We start from the raw sequence: 13,433 nt of genomic DNA, 5'->3' as shown, positions 1-13,433 counted from the left end.
GAGCGAGACTCCGGCTCAATAAATAAATAAATAAATAAATAAATAAATAAAAAGGAAACACCTTAAAGCTATTTTTCTTGGAAGGAGGAGTTGGGTAGAGTAAAACAAAGCACCAGGAAGCAGTTCAGTTATGACTAGGCAAGTCACTGATGAGAGGCCACTAAAACTGTGTATGTTGGATTGTTTGGGAAAGTTTTTAAGCCTTTGGAAACAGTGCTGTAGTTTTAGAGACAGAGGCCTTGGCCCTGAGACTCTAGGCAGGTCCTCCTGGCTCTGAGCAGTCAAGGCTTATCTGGGAAGATTCCATCCTTTCCTTCCAGACTAAGAAGGCATTGTTTCCTAACAGTGGTCTTTGTTAAATGTGAATGATTGCTTGTCCTTTGCCCTGGAAACAGAACACAAGCTTTCCAGTGCTGAAGCAGAGTGTGAATTCAGACTTTAGGGCTTACTGGCTAAGTGACCCTGAGAAAGTTAACCTTTCAGAACTTCAGAGTCTTCATCACAATATATTTCCAGTGCATGTAGAGAGACTCACTGTTGTTGCTGTACTAGTCCTGGGTTGAGCCAGCTTCATGGGTGTGACCTGTGCAGTCAGAAGGATGCTGCACTTGGTTTAATAGTGTTGGAACCGAACTGTCGATTCCCTCCTGGGCAGGGGTCGCCGCGAAGGATCACCGACAGGAGATTCACAGCAGAGAGTTATTTATTACTAGCGCGCTAGGGTCCCAAGCTCTAAGTTGGCCTTGGGACCCCGACTGCTTGTTACAGGCTGTTTATATAGGCAAACACAAGTTTAAACACAGCTTAGGGCGCGAAATTCAAACAAAGCTTTAGGCGCGTGGTAATTGGGTCTGTCTATGGCCTGAGCAAGGTGTCTTGTTCTAATTGGTTAGAGCAGGACCTTATGAGGTTTTTTTCCTGGAGTTGTTGATTCCGGGAACTTTGAGGCAGGGTGGGACCCCCGGAATTGGCAGGGTGGGACCCCATGAGGTTGTTTCCCAGAATTGGCAGGGTGGGACCCTATCAGGGTGGGACCCTATCAGGGTGGGACCTTATCCAGAGCCACCTGGTGTTAATTTTTTTAAGTTCTTTTTTTATGAGGCCTAGTTTCTAAGTTTTATGCGGCCTAGTTTTATTCCCTCCTCTTTTTGTGTCAGAGGCTCAATCTTGAGCCTCTTCTTCAGTCCTGAGGGTCTGGTATTATTGGGTCAGAACCATAGCATGTACTATGTTTAATCTATTTTTAATAAGGGTGAGTAAGCGGTTGAGTATGCATGGCCTGAAAGTCAGGATGAGCGTGAGCAGGATGAGGGGTCCTAAGATGGTGGAGATTAGGGTGCTAAGCCAAGGGGATTGGTTGTACCAATTTTTAAACTAACTTTGTTGAGATTTTTTCTTTTTTTTTCTCTTGTCTAATTTTTTTCTTAGTTTTGCCATAGAATCTTTAACTATTCCTGAATGATCTGCATAAAAACAACATTGCTCTTTCAGGGCTGCACAGAGCCTGCCCTCTTTCAGAAAGACAATTTCTAGTCCTTGTCGGTTTTGTAATATAACTTCAGACAGAGAAGTCAAGGACTCTTCAAGTTTTGTGATAGATTGTTCTATGGCTCTAAGGTCTTCATCTATGGCTACTTTAAGTTGTTGCAGATGATGGTTACCATGCACTAGGGCTGCTGTCCTGGTTTTAACTTTAGCCGCTACCTTAATTCCTAACATGTCGGCGAGGGTGAGGGAGCTTAAGGGCGGGGAGGTGCTTTGAGGAGCTTTTAGTTGGGGCTTCTCTGATATGGAAACCGGGGGCTTCCTAGCTTCTAATAAAACCTGGTTTGGCCTTACTGCAATAGGGGCAGTGTCTGGATTGACTAATAGTCTGATTTGGAGGGGAATTTTAGGCGGGTTGTGCTGGTATAAATAGAGACCTTATATTAACCTTGTTGTTATTTATCTGTTATCAGATTTTGCCGCATCTTCAAACTTGATGCGAACCAGGTTGCAATTTTCCGAATATTGGGTTGTGGTACAGGGCTGGACAAAGGACATGGTTATATACCAAGGTTTTGTGGCCTATTTTTACTTTCCATTATTAGTAGTTACACAGGACCAGCTTTTGCAATATAAGTGAGTCAGATTTTCACAAGTTTTTCTTATTTGTCCTGTCCTGAATCCGGGACAGGCATAAAACCTGTTCCGGCTGATGGACACCTTTCTAGCCTGTCCTTTCCATTCTTGTCCATCCTGAGGAGTCCTTAATAGGACTCCTGTGGGACCAGTAAACCGGGGGCCTGTGTTTTTTATCTTTCCTGCTATTTTTTTTTTTTAGGTTGAAATAGAGGTCTGGAAACCAAGTCTTTATAGGAGCATTCTCGGAGGTCTTATTTAAGACCTCTTGATTATTAAAATTAATTATCTGTCAGGTCAGGCTAAATGGCCGGTGGGGGTTAGTGTCAAAAACTACACTAGAGACGGCGCAGGGAAGAAGGGCAAACAATAAGCAAGGAGTTAGATACGAGAGAGTTTTATCTTGAGCGGGTCCGCGGAGCGTCGGAGTTTCCATGTCTTAAGTGGTGTTGGTCCGGACGTCTCTGGAGCAGCCTTGGCGTGGGATGCGTGGATCCAAGTGGAGATTCCATCAACCTTTATGGCTGTGGGCGTGGTCAGGAGAACAATGTAGGGTCCTTTCCACCGAGGCTCTAGTCCTTGAGTGCGGTGCCGTCTAACGTAGACAGAGTCTCCCACCTGGAAGGGGTGACTGGTCTGTGGATGTCCTGGTTGGTACAGTTCTGCTAAGGGGGCCCAGATTTGGGCCTGTACTGCTTGGAGTCCTTTTAGCCGAGCCTGTAGGTCAGTTTTAGGATCGGAGGGGGAGAAGGAGTTAAGCAAGGTTGACAAAGGGGGAGGTCCTCCGTAGAGGATTTCATATGGAGTGAGCCTAAAACGGTTAGGCGTATTTCGGGCCCTTAACAGAGCTAAGGATAGGAGGCGTCTTTAATCTTTTAAACCAGTCTCTAAGGTTAATTTAGTAAGGGTCTCTTTTATTGTTCTATTTATTCTTTCTACCTGTCCTGAGCTCTGGGGTTTATAGGCACAATGTAATTTCCAATTAATCCCCAATATCCTGGCGAGCCCTTGACTTACCTGAGAAACGGAGGCCGGCCCGTTATCTGACCTAATTACCTTGGGAAGTCTGAATCTAGGAAAGATTTCTTCTAGAATTTTCTTGGCTACTATGTGTGCCGTTTCTTGCCGGGTGGGGTAGGCTTCTACCCATCCTGAAAAGATATCTATAAACACTAGTAAGTACTTATATCCAGCATAGTGAGGTTTTACTTCAGTGAAGTCTATTTCCCAATAGACTCCTGGGCGATTACCACGAGTTCGTTTCCTTTCTGGCACTCGGGTAGCCCTAGCGTTTACCTGCTGACAGACCTTACAGGCAGATGTCACTTGTTCTACGAGGGTACTTGCCTTTGGGATTAGAAAGTTAGTTTTTTTCGGCCGGGCGCGGTGGCTCAAGCCTGTAATCCCAGCACTTTGGGAGGCCGAGGCGGGTGGATCACAAGGTCAGGAGATCGAGACTATCCTGGCTAACATGGTGAAACCCCGTCTCTACTAAAAATACAAAAAACTAGCCGGGCGTGGTGGCGGGCGCCTGTAGTTCCAGCTATTTGGGAGGCTGAGGCGGGAGAATGGCGTGAACCCAGGAGGCGGAGCTTGCAGTGAGCCGAGATCACGCCACTGCACTCCAGCCTGGGAGACGCAGCAAGACTCCGTCTCAAAAAAAAAAAAAAAAAGAAAGTTAGTTTCTTTCAATCAGTAATTTTAGCTTTTTGACTACTCAAGTGTGTCCAGGCATGCATCTGCTGGATCATTGCCAGGGCCTCCTTTTGGGGAAGGACTATTTTTCCTCCTTTTTCTCAGTTTTTAGTGTCTTTGTTCTCTATAGCCCCTATGGCTTTTGCTTCTTTCTGGTCTCCTGGGGTTTAAGTATGTTTAATAGTTATGTGGCTGGTTTCGTCAGGTTCTGTGGCTAGGGTTAGTACTTCCGCCATGGCGGCTTGCCTGGCCACTTGGTCGGCCTGTCTGTTTCTTACTGCGACTGGATCTTGTCCTTTTTGATGCCCGGGGCAGTGAATTATAGCCACTTCTTGAGGAAGAAAAAGGGATTTTAATAAGGCAATTATTTCAACTTTGTTCTTGATTTCCTTTCCTTCTGAGGTTAGGAGACCTCTTCTTTCATAGATACTTCCATGAGTATGAGCCGTTGCAAAGGCATACCGGCTATCAGTATAAATGTTAGCTTTCTTTCCCTTGGACAGCTCTAGGGCCTTGGTTAGTGCTATTAACTCAGCCTTCTGTGTAGACGTGCCAGGAGGTAGTGATTGTGCTTAAATGGTGTTGTGGCCATTTACTACCGCCGCTCCCGCCCTCCGGGTACCTGAGTCAAGGTAATTGCTGCCATCTGTGTACCAGGTGTGATCCGCGTCTGGGAGTTCTTGGTCTTTAAGGTCTTCCTGTGTTCCATGGGTCTCAGCCAGTACTTGCCGACAATCGTGTGGGCTTGGTTGGTCTTCTGGTACCGGCAGCAGCGTAGCAGGGTTTAGGGTGACTGGAGGGCCAAACTGGACGCGGTCCATGTCCAGTAGGAGGGCCTGATAGTGGGTTAGGCGTGCGTTGGTTATCCACCGGTCCGGGGGCTGCCGAACTATGGCCTCTAGAGCATGTGGGGTAATAATAGTTAGTGGCTGCCCAAGGGTTAACTTAGCAGAGTCCTTGACCAGCATAGCGGTGGCTGCCATGATGCGAAGACACGGGGGCCAGCCGGCCGCCTCCGCTTCTCTCCCTCTCTCCCTGGTCCTTTTTCTCTCACAACTGCCGCCAGGATTTTTGGTAAATGCTTATTCTTCACTCGGTCCTTACGATCCTCTCGCTCCATCTGTTCCTTCGCTAACCTGGCTTCCCTTTCCTCAGGGGTTTCTCTCTTATTATACACTTTTTCTGCCTCCTTAACCAATTCCTGTAATCCATAGGTTTGGATTCCATCTAGTCTTTGGAGTTTTCCTTTGATATCTAATGCAGCTTGGTCTATGAATGCCATAGCTACGGTAGCCTTATGTTCTAGGGCCTCTGGGTCTAATGGGGTATACATTTGGAACCCTTCCAGAAGCCTTTCCATGAAGGCTGCCGGGCTTTCATCCCTTTCCTGAGTTATGGTCCTTACCTTGGCCAAATTTGTGGGGCGCTTTCCTGCCTTTTTGAGACCCGCCAACAGAGCCTGGCGATAGATTTGGAGACTCTCCTTACCTGGTGCCGTTTCATAGTCCCAGTCTGGGCGGGTGAGGGGAAATCCCTCGTCTATTTTATTGGGAAGTTGGGTTGGGAGGCCTCCTGGTCCTGGCACATTTTTCCGGGCCTCCAGGAGGACTTGCTGCCTTTCTTCAGTCGTTAGGAGGACCTGCAAGAGTTGCTGGCAATCATCCCAAGTGGGCTGGTGAGTGAGGAGAATGGATTTTATTAACGAGGTTAGGGCCTGGGGGTCTTGGGAAAAGGAAGGGTTATGGGTTTTCTAGTTGTAGAGGTCAGAGGCAGAGAAGGGCCAGTACTGGACCGTGCGATTGACGGTACGGAGGGGAAAAAGGGAGGACTGCCAAGTGGAAGGGCCATCTGGGTCCTCAGTCCGCCGCAAGCGGAGACGAGGAGGTGTCGGTGGCGGCGTCCGAGGGGTGAGTTTGGGCGGGGCTGGAGAAGGAGACGGGGTGGAGGGAGGGGCCGAGGGAGAAGTTGGAGAAAGGGTAGGGGCCGAGGCGGTAGAGGAAAGAGCTGGAGACAAGACAGGGGACAAGGGTGAAGCGTAAGGTGGAGGTCTCAGAAGGGGGTTTTGAGGTGGAGGAGGCAGGGGGTCAAGAAGGAGGAGATCCCTCTGGGGTTCATCTGGGAGGACTGGCTTATGCGGGTCCGGTTTCCGATTTTTTGGGGGCTTCTAAGGCAAGAAAGGTAGACTGGGGTGGGGAAGGGGAATGGAGGAAGGGTTTCACCCAAGAGGGAGGGTTTCGGACCAGATCCTCCCAAGTAATTATGTAGGCCACCTGGTCTGGGTGTTCGTGTGGCCCAGGATCTATCACTGTTGCTTTAACCTGTAAGATAATTGGGAGGTCAAATGTTCCGTCCCGGGGCCACCCAACATGGAGGGTAGGCCACTCGGACGAGCAGAATTTTCACCATCGTCCCTTACGGACTTCTATGGAGAGGTTGTGGGCTCGAGCCCGAGCGTCAGGGAAGTGAGTCAGGGTCAGAGACAAAGGAGTCGTCAACGTCTGTCTTATTTCGTCCACGTATAACAAGGACAAAACGAAAGTAACAAAAACAAAGACCAGACAAGTAAGGAGAAGCCGCGCAGCCAGAGAGTGGCGCCACAAGATCATAAAATACTCAGACGGCAGGGGCGACCTGCCTACAGATTTAAGGAGGCTGACTGAGTCGTCAGCCTTCTCCTAGACTGACGTAAGTGAGTCTTACGTCAGGGCGTCCCCCGGGGCGTAAGTGGGAAGGTGCCGGACACGTCTGTCCCCCTTCCCCACTTAATTCAGAAGGAGTACTCCCTAGAGTTCAGAGTTAGCCGGCAAGACAGACAGAACAAAACGAAAGTACCTGGTAGGTCCGTTCAGTCAGCAGTCCGTGGCCTGGGCCAGATGGGTCTCCGCCGGATGGGTCGGGGGTCCTCGGACGACCCCACTTCCCGGCCAACGCACCAAATGTTGGAACCGAACTGTCAATTCCCTCCTGGGCAGGGGTCACCGCGAAGGATCACCGACACGAGATTCACAGCAGAGAGTTATTTATTACTAGCGCGCTAGGGTCCCAAGCTCTAAGTTGGCCTTGGGACCCCGACTGCTTGTTACAGGCTGTTTATATAGGCAAACACAAGTTTAAACACAGCTTAGGGCGCGAAATTCAAACAAAGCTTTAGGCGCGTGGTAATTGGGTCTGTCTATGGCCTGAGCAAGGTGTCTTGTTCTAATTGGTTAGAGCAGGACCTTACGAGGTTTTTTTCCTGGAGTTGTTAATTCCGGGAACTTTGAGGCAGGGTGGGACCCCCGGAATTGGCAGGGTGGAACCCCATGAAGTTGTTTCCCGGAATTAGCAGGGTGGAACCCTATCAGGGTAAAACCCTATCAGGGTAGAACCTTATCCAAAGCCACCTGGTGTTAATTTTTTTAAGTTCTTTTTTATAAGGCCTAGTTTCTAAGTTTTATGCGGCCTAGTTTTAATAGTCTGTTGTTGCCATCTTAAGATTCTTAGCAATTTTTTAACACGGGGCCCCACAAATTGGGTAGTTGGTCCTGCTGCCAGGGAAAGATACCCTCTTTTTATCCAGGCCCCTTGCTCGGAGTCTCAGGACCTCTCAGGAATTCCAGTAAAAGTGGACATACATTAGTAACTACATTTATTATTTCTAGTAATATTCATGTATATCCCACACGATTTTCCATGCACACACTTATATTTTCTCTAAATAAAAATGGCTTACTTCATCCTTGTAATATTTATTTTTTCTTTTTCTTTCTTTTCTTTTTTTTTGAGACAGAGTCTCACTCTGTCGCCCAGGCTGGAGTGCGATCTCAGCTCTGCAACCTCTGCCTCCCAGGTTCAAGCAATTCTTCTGCCTCAGCCTCCCGAGTAGCTGGGACTACAGGCGCACACCACCATGCTTGGCTAATTTTTGTATTTTATGGTGGAGACGTGGTTTCACCACGTTGCCCAAGCTGGTCTTGAACTCCTGACCTCAAGTGATTCACCCACCTTGGCCTCCCAGAGTGCTGGGATTACAGGCGTGAGCCACTGTGCCTGGCCCTTATCTGAGGAATTTAGAAAGGAGCAAAGACCACCTGGTGACCATCCAACAGGCCATCCAGAGGCAAAACTCCTCATCTGGGGAAATTAGAATTAAACTTCCCTAGTATCTAAAGTGGGGATCTGGTTCCACGCCTCTTTCAACTTTTATAAGTAACTAAAATTTCTAGGCATCTCTGTAATGCCATGCTGAAACTCATTTTACAACCCTAAGCTCCGGCCTGAAGGTCCATAAATGCACCTAAGGAAGATCCACCAAGGCCCTCAATCCTCTCGCGGGGGTGCCCCGCTGCACTCTTCTGCAGCCTTCTTTCTAAGAAATTTTCCTTTTTCAAACCTATACTGTTGTCATTAAATTCCTTTTGCCAACCTGTGAGGCGACCACTTCCCGGTGCTGGAGCTCAGACACCTCACTAGGCATTTTGTGTTCCAGTGTTCTGCTTTTCATCTTTGGCAATTAAGCGCGTGCACACACACGCGCGCACGCGCGCAACTGTCCCAAAGAAGAGAGTCACCTGATTCTAGTTATTGCAAGGGCTGTGTAAGCTCACACACACACACACACACACGCAACTGTCCCAAAGAAGAGAATCACCTGATTCTAGTTATTCCAAGGGTTATGTGAGAAGTTAGTCTATCTCTAGAGAAGCCCTGCTGCTGGGCACTGGAGCTCAGAAATTTATCTCAAAGAATTAGGATTCATAAGGAGCTCTCTGTTTTGGAAAGAGGATACATTGTTTAGGACAGTTTCCATTTTCAATTGTGTAGCATGAAACAGAAAAATTTAATAAATGGGCCAGTCAAGTATCTGGAATCCTTTGGATAAATTAATTTATTCAATTAATCCATACTGAGCTCTGGCTGGGCTCTGGACAAAATGGGAAGCAAAATTACTCTACAACCATATAATAGAATACTATGTAGCCATTCAAAATGATTGTATCGATATTTATTGACCTGGAATATGTTCATAGTATGGGTAAAGTTATAAACAATATATTATGAACCCATTAAAAATGTATTTCAGGGACTGGCTGGGTGTGGTGGCTCACGCCTGTAATCCCAGCACTTCGCGAGGCTGAGGCAGGCAGATCACCTGAGGTCAGGAGTTCAAGACCAGCCAGGCCAACATGATAAAACCTCATCTGTACTAAAAATATAAAAATTAGCTGGGCATGGTAGCGGGCACCAATAGAAGGCTGAGGCAGGACAATCACTTGAACCCACGAGGTGGAAGTTACAGTGAGCTGACAGCATGCCACTGCACTCCAGCCTGGGTGACAGAGCAGAAAAAATAAATACATAAATAAATAAATGAAAAAATCAGAAAGTTCTACATCGAAATGGTAAATTTTATGTTATATATATTTCACTATAATAACAGACTGTAACGGTGGCTATCTCTGGATCCTACGTTTTTATTATTTGTATTTTTTAGTTTTTTTGCAATGAATATGTGACAAGCAAAATGACTACAAATAAAAGGAAATATAAAAAATTAAGTCTGATGCTCTTTTAAAGGCCATCTGATTCACTCCTGACTGCAGCTTTCTCTCCATCCACCCATCCAGATCTGGAGCCAGCTTTCTGGGTCACTTTTTAAAGTCCATCTCTTCTTTTTTTTTTTTTTTTTTTGAGACGGAGTCTTGCTCTGTTGCCCAGTGCAGTGGTATGATCTCGGCTTACTACAACCTCTGCCTCCTGGGTTCAAGCAATTCTCCTGCCTCAGCCTCCCAAGGAGCTGGGATTACAGGTGCCCACCACTGTGCCCAGCAAATTTTTGTATTTTTAGTAGAGACAGGGTTTCACCATTTTGGCCAGGCTGGTTTCGAACTCCCGACCTTGTGATCCACCCGCCTCGGCCCCCCAAAGTGCCACCACACCTGGCCTAAAGTCCATCCTTTAAGGCAACCATGCTGTTGGGCTGGAAGCCAGGAGAGCCCCACTATAATAGGGCAGGGAGCCAGGCTAGGAATTGGAAACAGTAAGAATGTGAAATAGGATGAGCATTTGAAGACCCTCTTAAAAACGAAAAAAAAAAAAAAAAAAAAAAAAAAGACTGCATTCCAAAAATAATGCAGAAAGGCAAGTCTTGGGAGGAAGGTTTGGTCTTAACGGTGAAATCTGGAAAAGGTATAGGAAGTACAATACTTGAAAGATACCCTGAAAAGATTTCTTTTGGCCGGCAACATTCAGTAGATTACAGCTGTTTCTGTGGTTATTTTTGTAGATTAACATGGACCAAAATACGGCATCATCTTACTGGGCGCGTTCACTTCCCGACAGTTCCAGAACATGGCACTCGATCTGTCCTTGTTGCCTTCTAAACTATTCGAAGCAGACTCTGTATCAGCCTTTCTAGCTTCTGAAATAAAGGCACAGGAATTACAGGGAAGCAGAGTGAGTGATCTGGGGCGTGGAGGGTTTTTCTTCCATTGCTGTGCAGTTTGGAAAGTTGCCATCTATTCAGGTTTCACTCAAACCGGCTTTTTCCAGACCCCAGAACAAATTGTAGCCAGAAGCTCTGCTCTTTGTCAGGAGGCAATTATACCCCAGACTTAGCCAGGAACTTGCCCTCTTCCCTTAGAGAACAACTTCTCTTTATGTATAAGGATCCTGGCTCTCCTTTTACCCAGGGGGTTGGGATACAGCCTCTAAGTTCTTTCTAGAAAGACCCCAGCTGTCCCAGGGTTTCCATTTTGTTTTTTACCATTGCACAGGTCTCTGGATATCACACCTTCCTAATAGCGACTGAAATGTCTCATAGCCTTTCCTTGTTTTTGTTTCTCTTTAGCTAAAGAAAGCAAAAATAAATAATCCCCATCTCCACTGTTGGAAACCCCAGGCTTTTTAACCTTTGGAGGAGCTTCACACAAGATAGAGATCTGTGAAGCTACATAGGCTGGCACTGAGTGTAACCCTTTGCCCATAAAGTTAAGGTTAGGAAGCTTGGTTCCTATTTTCTGTTCAAATACTGTTTTCCTTTGTTAGAGATAAACTTCTTTTAAGGCAAAGAATCACTTATATGATAGAACCTTTAGAATAATCCTGTTGACTACAAACAGGATAGTGCAACTCTTCCATATTTTGAATGTGGTGGTGATTGCATGACTGTGTTATGGGTGTTAGAACATAAAACTAGCCACTAAAAAGGCTAATTTTTGGAGGGAGACCGTCTGTTCTGTCGCCCAGGCTGGAATGCAGTGGCACGATTTCGGCTCACTGCAGCCTCTCCCTTTCTCAATTCTCGTGCCTCAGCCGCGCCATCATGCCCGGCTAATTTTTTGTATTTTAGAAGAGATGGGGTTTTGTCATGTTGGCCAGGCTGGTCTCAAACTCCTGAGCTCAAGCGATCATCCTGCCTCGGCCTCCCAAAGAGGTGGGATGGAAAGGCGTGAGCCACCGCGCCCGGCCCAAGGCGGCTGATTTTTACTGTACCTAAAGTCTACCTCGATTAAGAACACCAGGCCGGGTGCGGGTGGCGGGCGGACTGCCTGAGGTCAGGAGTTCGAGACCAGCCTGGCCAACATGGTGAAACCCCGTCTCTTCTAAAAATACAAAATTAGCAGGCGTGGTGGCGCGCGCCTGTAATCCCAGTTGCACGGGAGGCTGAGGCAGGAGAATCCCTTGAACCCGGGAGGCGGAGGTTGTGGTGAGCCGAGATAGCGCAACTGAGCGACAAAGCGAGAGACTCCATCTCAAAAAAAAAAAAAAAAAAAAAGAGGTCGAAGCTGTCTAAGCGGGCGCTGCGGTGGACTAGCGGTCAAGCCTGCCCGCGAGCGGCTCACCTGATTCGCCCCCAAAACCGGCCTCCAGCGGCGTACTCGACCCTGCAGTACCCCCTCCCACGCGGCTTGTGGTCGGGAAGCCTGCAGGAGGCGCCAGAGCCTTCGCAGGGGTTGCAGTCTAGCGCAAGGGCCCTCAGCTTCCAAGGCACCCGCAACCTTCCGACCCCCGGAGAAGGCCCCGCGCGTCTGAGCCCCTCCCTGCCAGCGGCCAGCCCTGCCACTACACTCAGCCGCGGCCGCGCTGACGTCACCACCCCCACTCCCGGCCTCGCGAGGCCGTTCCCGCCCCGCCCCCTTTCCCGGCGTGCGCCGCGGCTAAGGCTCCTCGCCCTCAGCTTCTGCCTGTCGCCCCAAAATGGCGGACACAATGAGCCGGCGACGCGCCGGTTGTCCGTGAGGTGGCTGTGAAGACGAACAGACGGCGAGGCTCCGCAGTTCAGGCAGAAGACCCTCGTCCAAGCAGGAGGAAGAGGAGGAGGTGGCCCAACTGTTGGCCGACTTCCCTCTAGCCGCCGGCGCGGCGCCCGCCCCGCCTGGGTTGGCCCCTCGGCAGCCCGCCCGTTCGCCGCCGGGCCCCGCCCCGGTCCTGCGCCGCCGCTGCCTTCCTCAGCCGCCGCCATGAAGCTGACCGATAGCGTGCTGCGGAGCTTCCGCGTCGCTAAGGTGTTCCGCGAAAACTCGGACAAGATTAACTGCTTCGATTTCAGCCCCAACGGCGAGACGGTCATCTCGAGTAGCGACGACGACTCCATCGTGCTCTATGACTGCCAGGAGGGCAAGTGAGTGCGGCGGAGGCCCTGGGCCCAAGTCTCAGTGCCTCCCTCCCTCCGGTGGCCCAGCACTGGTCCCTCGGCCCGCCCTCCGTTCCAACTTCAGCCCCCGGCCTATTTTGCACGCGTTCCTGCCAGGGCCGCCTCCACCCCGCAGCAGTCCAGGAGACCTTTTATTTTTTCTTATTAAAAAAAATTACGATAGTCATAATTTTATAATAGCATTCTTATTTGTAAGTTTTCGGTCTCCTTTGAGCGCTATGCATCGCTTGCCAAACCCCACCTTGACCTTGACCTTTAAACGCCCGGTCCGCCCACCGTGGGCCCAGCAGGTAGCGTTTTCAGCTTCTCAGGCTGTCAGAGGTGCTGGTCTGCTCCGGCCTCGACGCAGGACTGCAGGGGCTGCTCTCCTGCCTCCTTCGGCAGCGTCAGCTCGCTCTTCTGCCCTCTCCGCTGTGACCTCGATTCCGCCCTGGCACTCCGCCTATCCCCTGCCCCTCAGCTTCCCGCGGCCTTTCTGCCGTCAGACAGCGTGGGTTGCAGTTCTTAGCTGTCAGGATTTATTTGTTGTGCCTCTTTGAGCCCCCTTGCTTTTTCTTCGTGCTCGTAGCCTTTCTCTTATTCTTTCAAACTCGGTGCCCACGTTCATAAGTGAACTTTTCAGCAACATCTAAAACTTCTTTTTGCCACACACAAACGAACTTGGTCTTCCCATCCTGACCTGAATGTGAGCTTCCGTTAAAACAAAGCAAGCATCGTAGAACAATTTCAGGTTTCCTTTCATACTTTTTTTTTCTATTACACTTTTTGGTCCACTTTGAATTCCAATTCTGATCATGAAACTTTTATGTTGCCACAAGTCATCTGGAGACCCACCATACCTGCATCTTTTCGCAAAATCTAAGCACAGCACTTTGACTTTTCCCCTGGGGGTCCTTGTCAGCCCCCTCACCGCACGCCTGTGGACTTGCAGCTCCTTGGAGCCAAAACTAGTTTAGATTAAATTTGTTTTACCCTTAGCCAC

At 48.8% G+C, this 13,433-nt stretch overlaps 2 protein-coding genes and 1 long non-coding RNA gene across 8 annotated transcripts in view; 1 reads left to right on the top strand and 2 right to left on the bottom strand.

Annotated features, from left to right (window-relative positions):
• WDR82 (WD repeat domain 82) overlaps positions 1 to 13,433 on the top strand; it is a 41,493-nt gene that overhangs the window by 4,512 nt on the left and 23,548 nt on the right. The window contains exon 1 of one of the 6 annotated variants that reach the window (XM_005547333.5): positions 11,984 to 12,418. The exons of the other annotated variants lie outside the window; for them this stretch is intronic. Within the exon in view, the coding sequence (XP_005547390.1) occupies positions 12,258 to 12,418 (161 nt within the window). The 5' untranslated portion in view covers positions 11,984 to 12,257. Of the gene's footprint in view, positions 1 to 11,983; positions 12,419 to 13,433 lie in introns of those variants that run through there. 6 annotated transcript variants of the gene reach the window in all.
• On the bottom strand, positions 686 to 12,259 carry LOC123571822 (uncharacterized). Its single transcript, XM_074033703.1, has 6 exons — positions 12,056 to 12,259; positions 11,640 to 11,954; positions 6,649 to 6,780; positions 5,305 to 5,467; positions 4,439 to 4,714; positions 686 to 2,838 (listed from the first exon to the last, which is right to left on the bottom strand). Exons 1-6 carry the CDS (start codon positions 12,257 to 12,259, stop codon positions 2,717 to 2,719), a joined length of 1,212 nt encoding a protein of 403 aa, XP_073889804.1. The 3' UTR covers positions 686 to 2,716.
• LOC141409688 (uncharacterized) lies at positions 8,785 to 11,190 on the bottom strand. The gene is made up of 2 exons (XR_012431240.1): positions 10,014 to 11,190; positions 8,785 to 9,124 (listed from the first exon to the last, which is right to left on the bottom strand). It is a non-coding gene; the product is annotated as an uncharacterized lncRNA (long non-coding RNA).

Source organism: Macaca fascicularis, chromosome 2 (assembly GCF_037993035.2).
Source record: "Macaca fascicularis isolate 582-1 chromosome 2, T2T-MFA8v1.1".
Taxonomy (NCBI): domain Eukaryota; kingdom Metazoa; phylum Chordata; class Mammalia; order Primates; family Cercopithecidae; genus Macaca; species Macaca fascicularis.
Note: the sequence above shows the minus strand (reverse complement) of the source record. Positions and strands in the feature narration are given on the sequence as shown.

Excerpts from the sequence above, each read along its gene's own strand:
- LOC123571822 (XM_074033703.1), bottom strand. The coding sequence starts at position 12,259 with ATGGCGGCGGCTGAGGAAGGCAGCGGCGGCGCAGGACCGGGGCGGGGC. Across the intron at positions 11,955-12,055 it reads ACTGCGGAGCCTCGCCGTCT|CCGCGGCGCACGCCGGGAAA; the intron begins GTTCGTCTTCAC and ends GAGGAGCCTTAG. Across the intron at positions 5,468-6,648 it reads TGACTGAACGGACCTACCAG|CAACTCTTGCAGGTCCTCCT; the intron begins GTACTTTCGTTT and ends GATGATTGCCAG.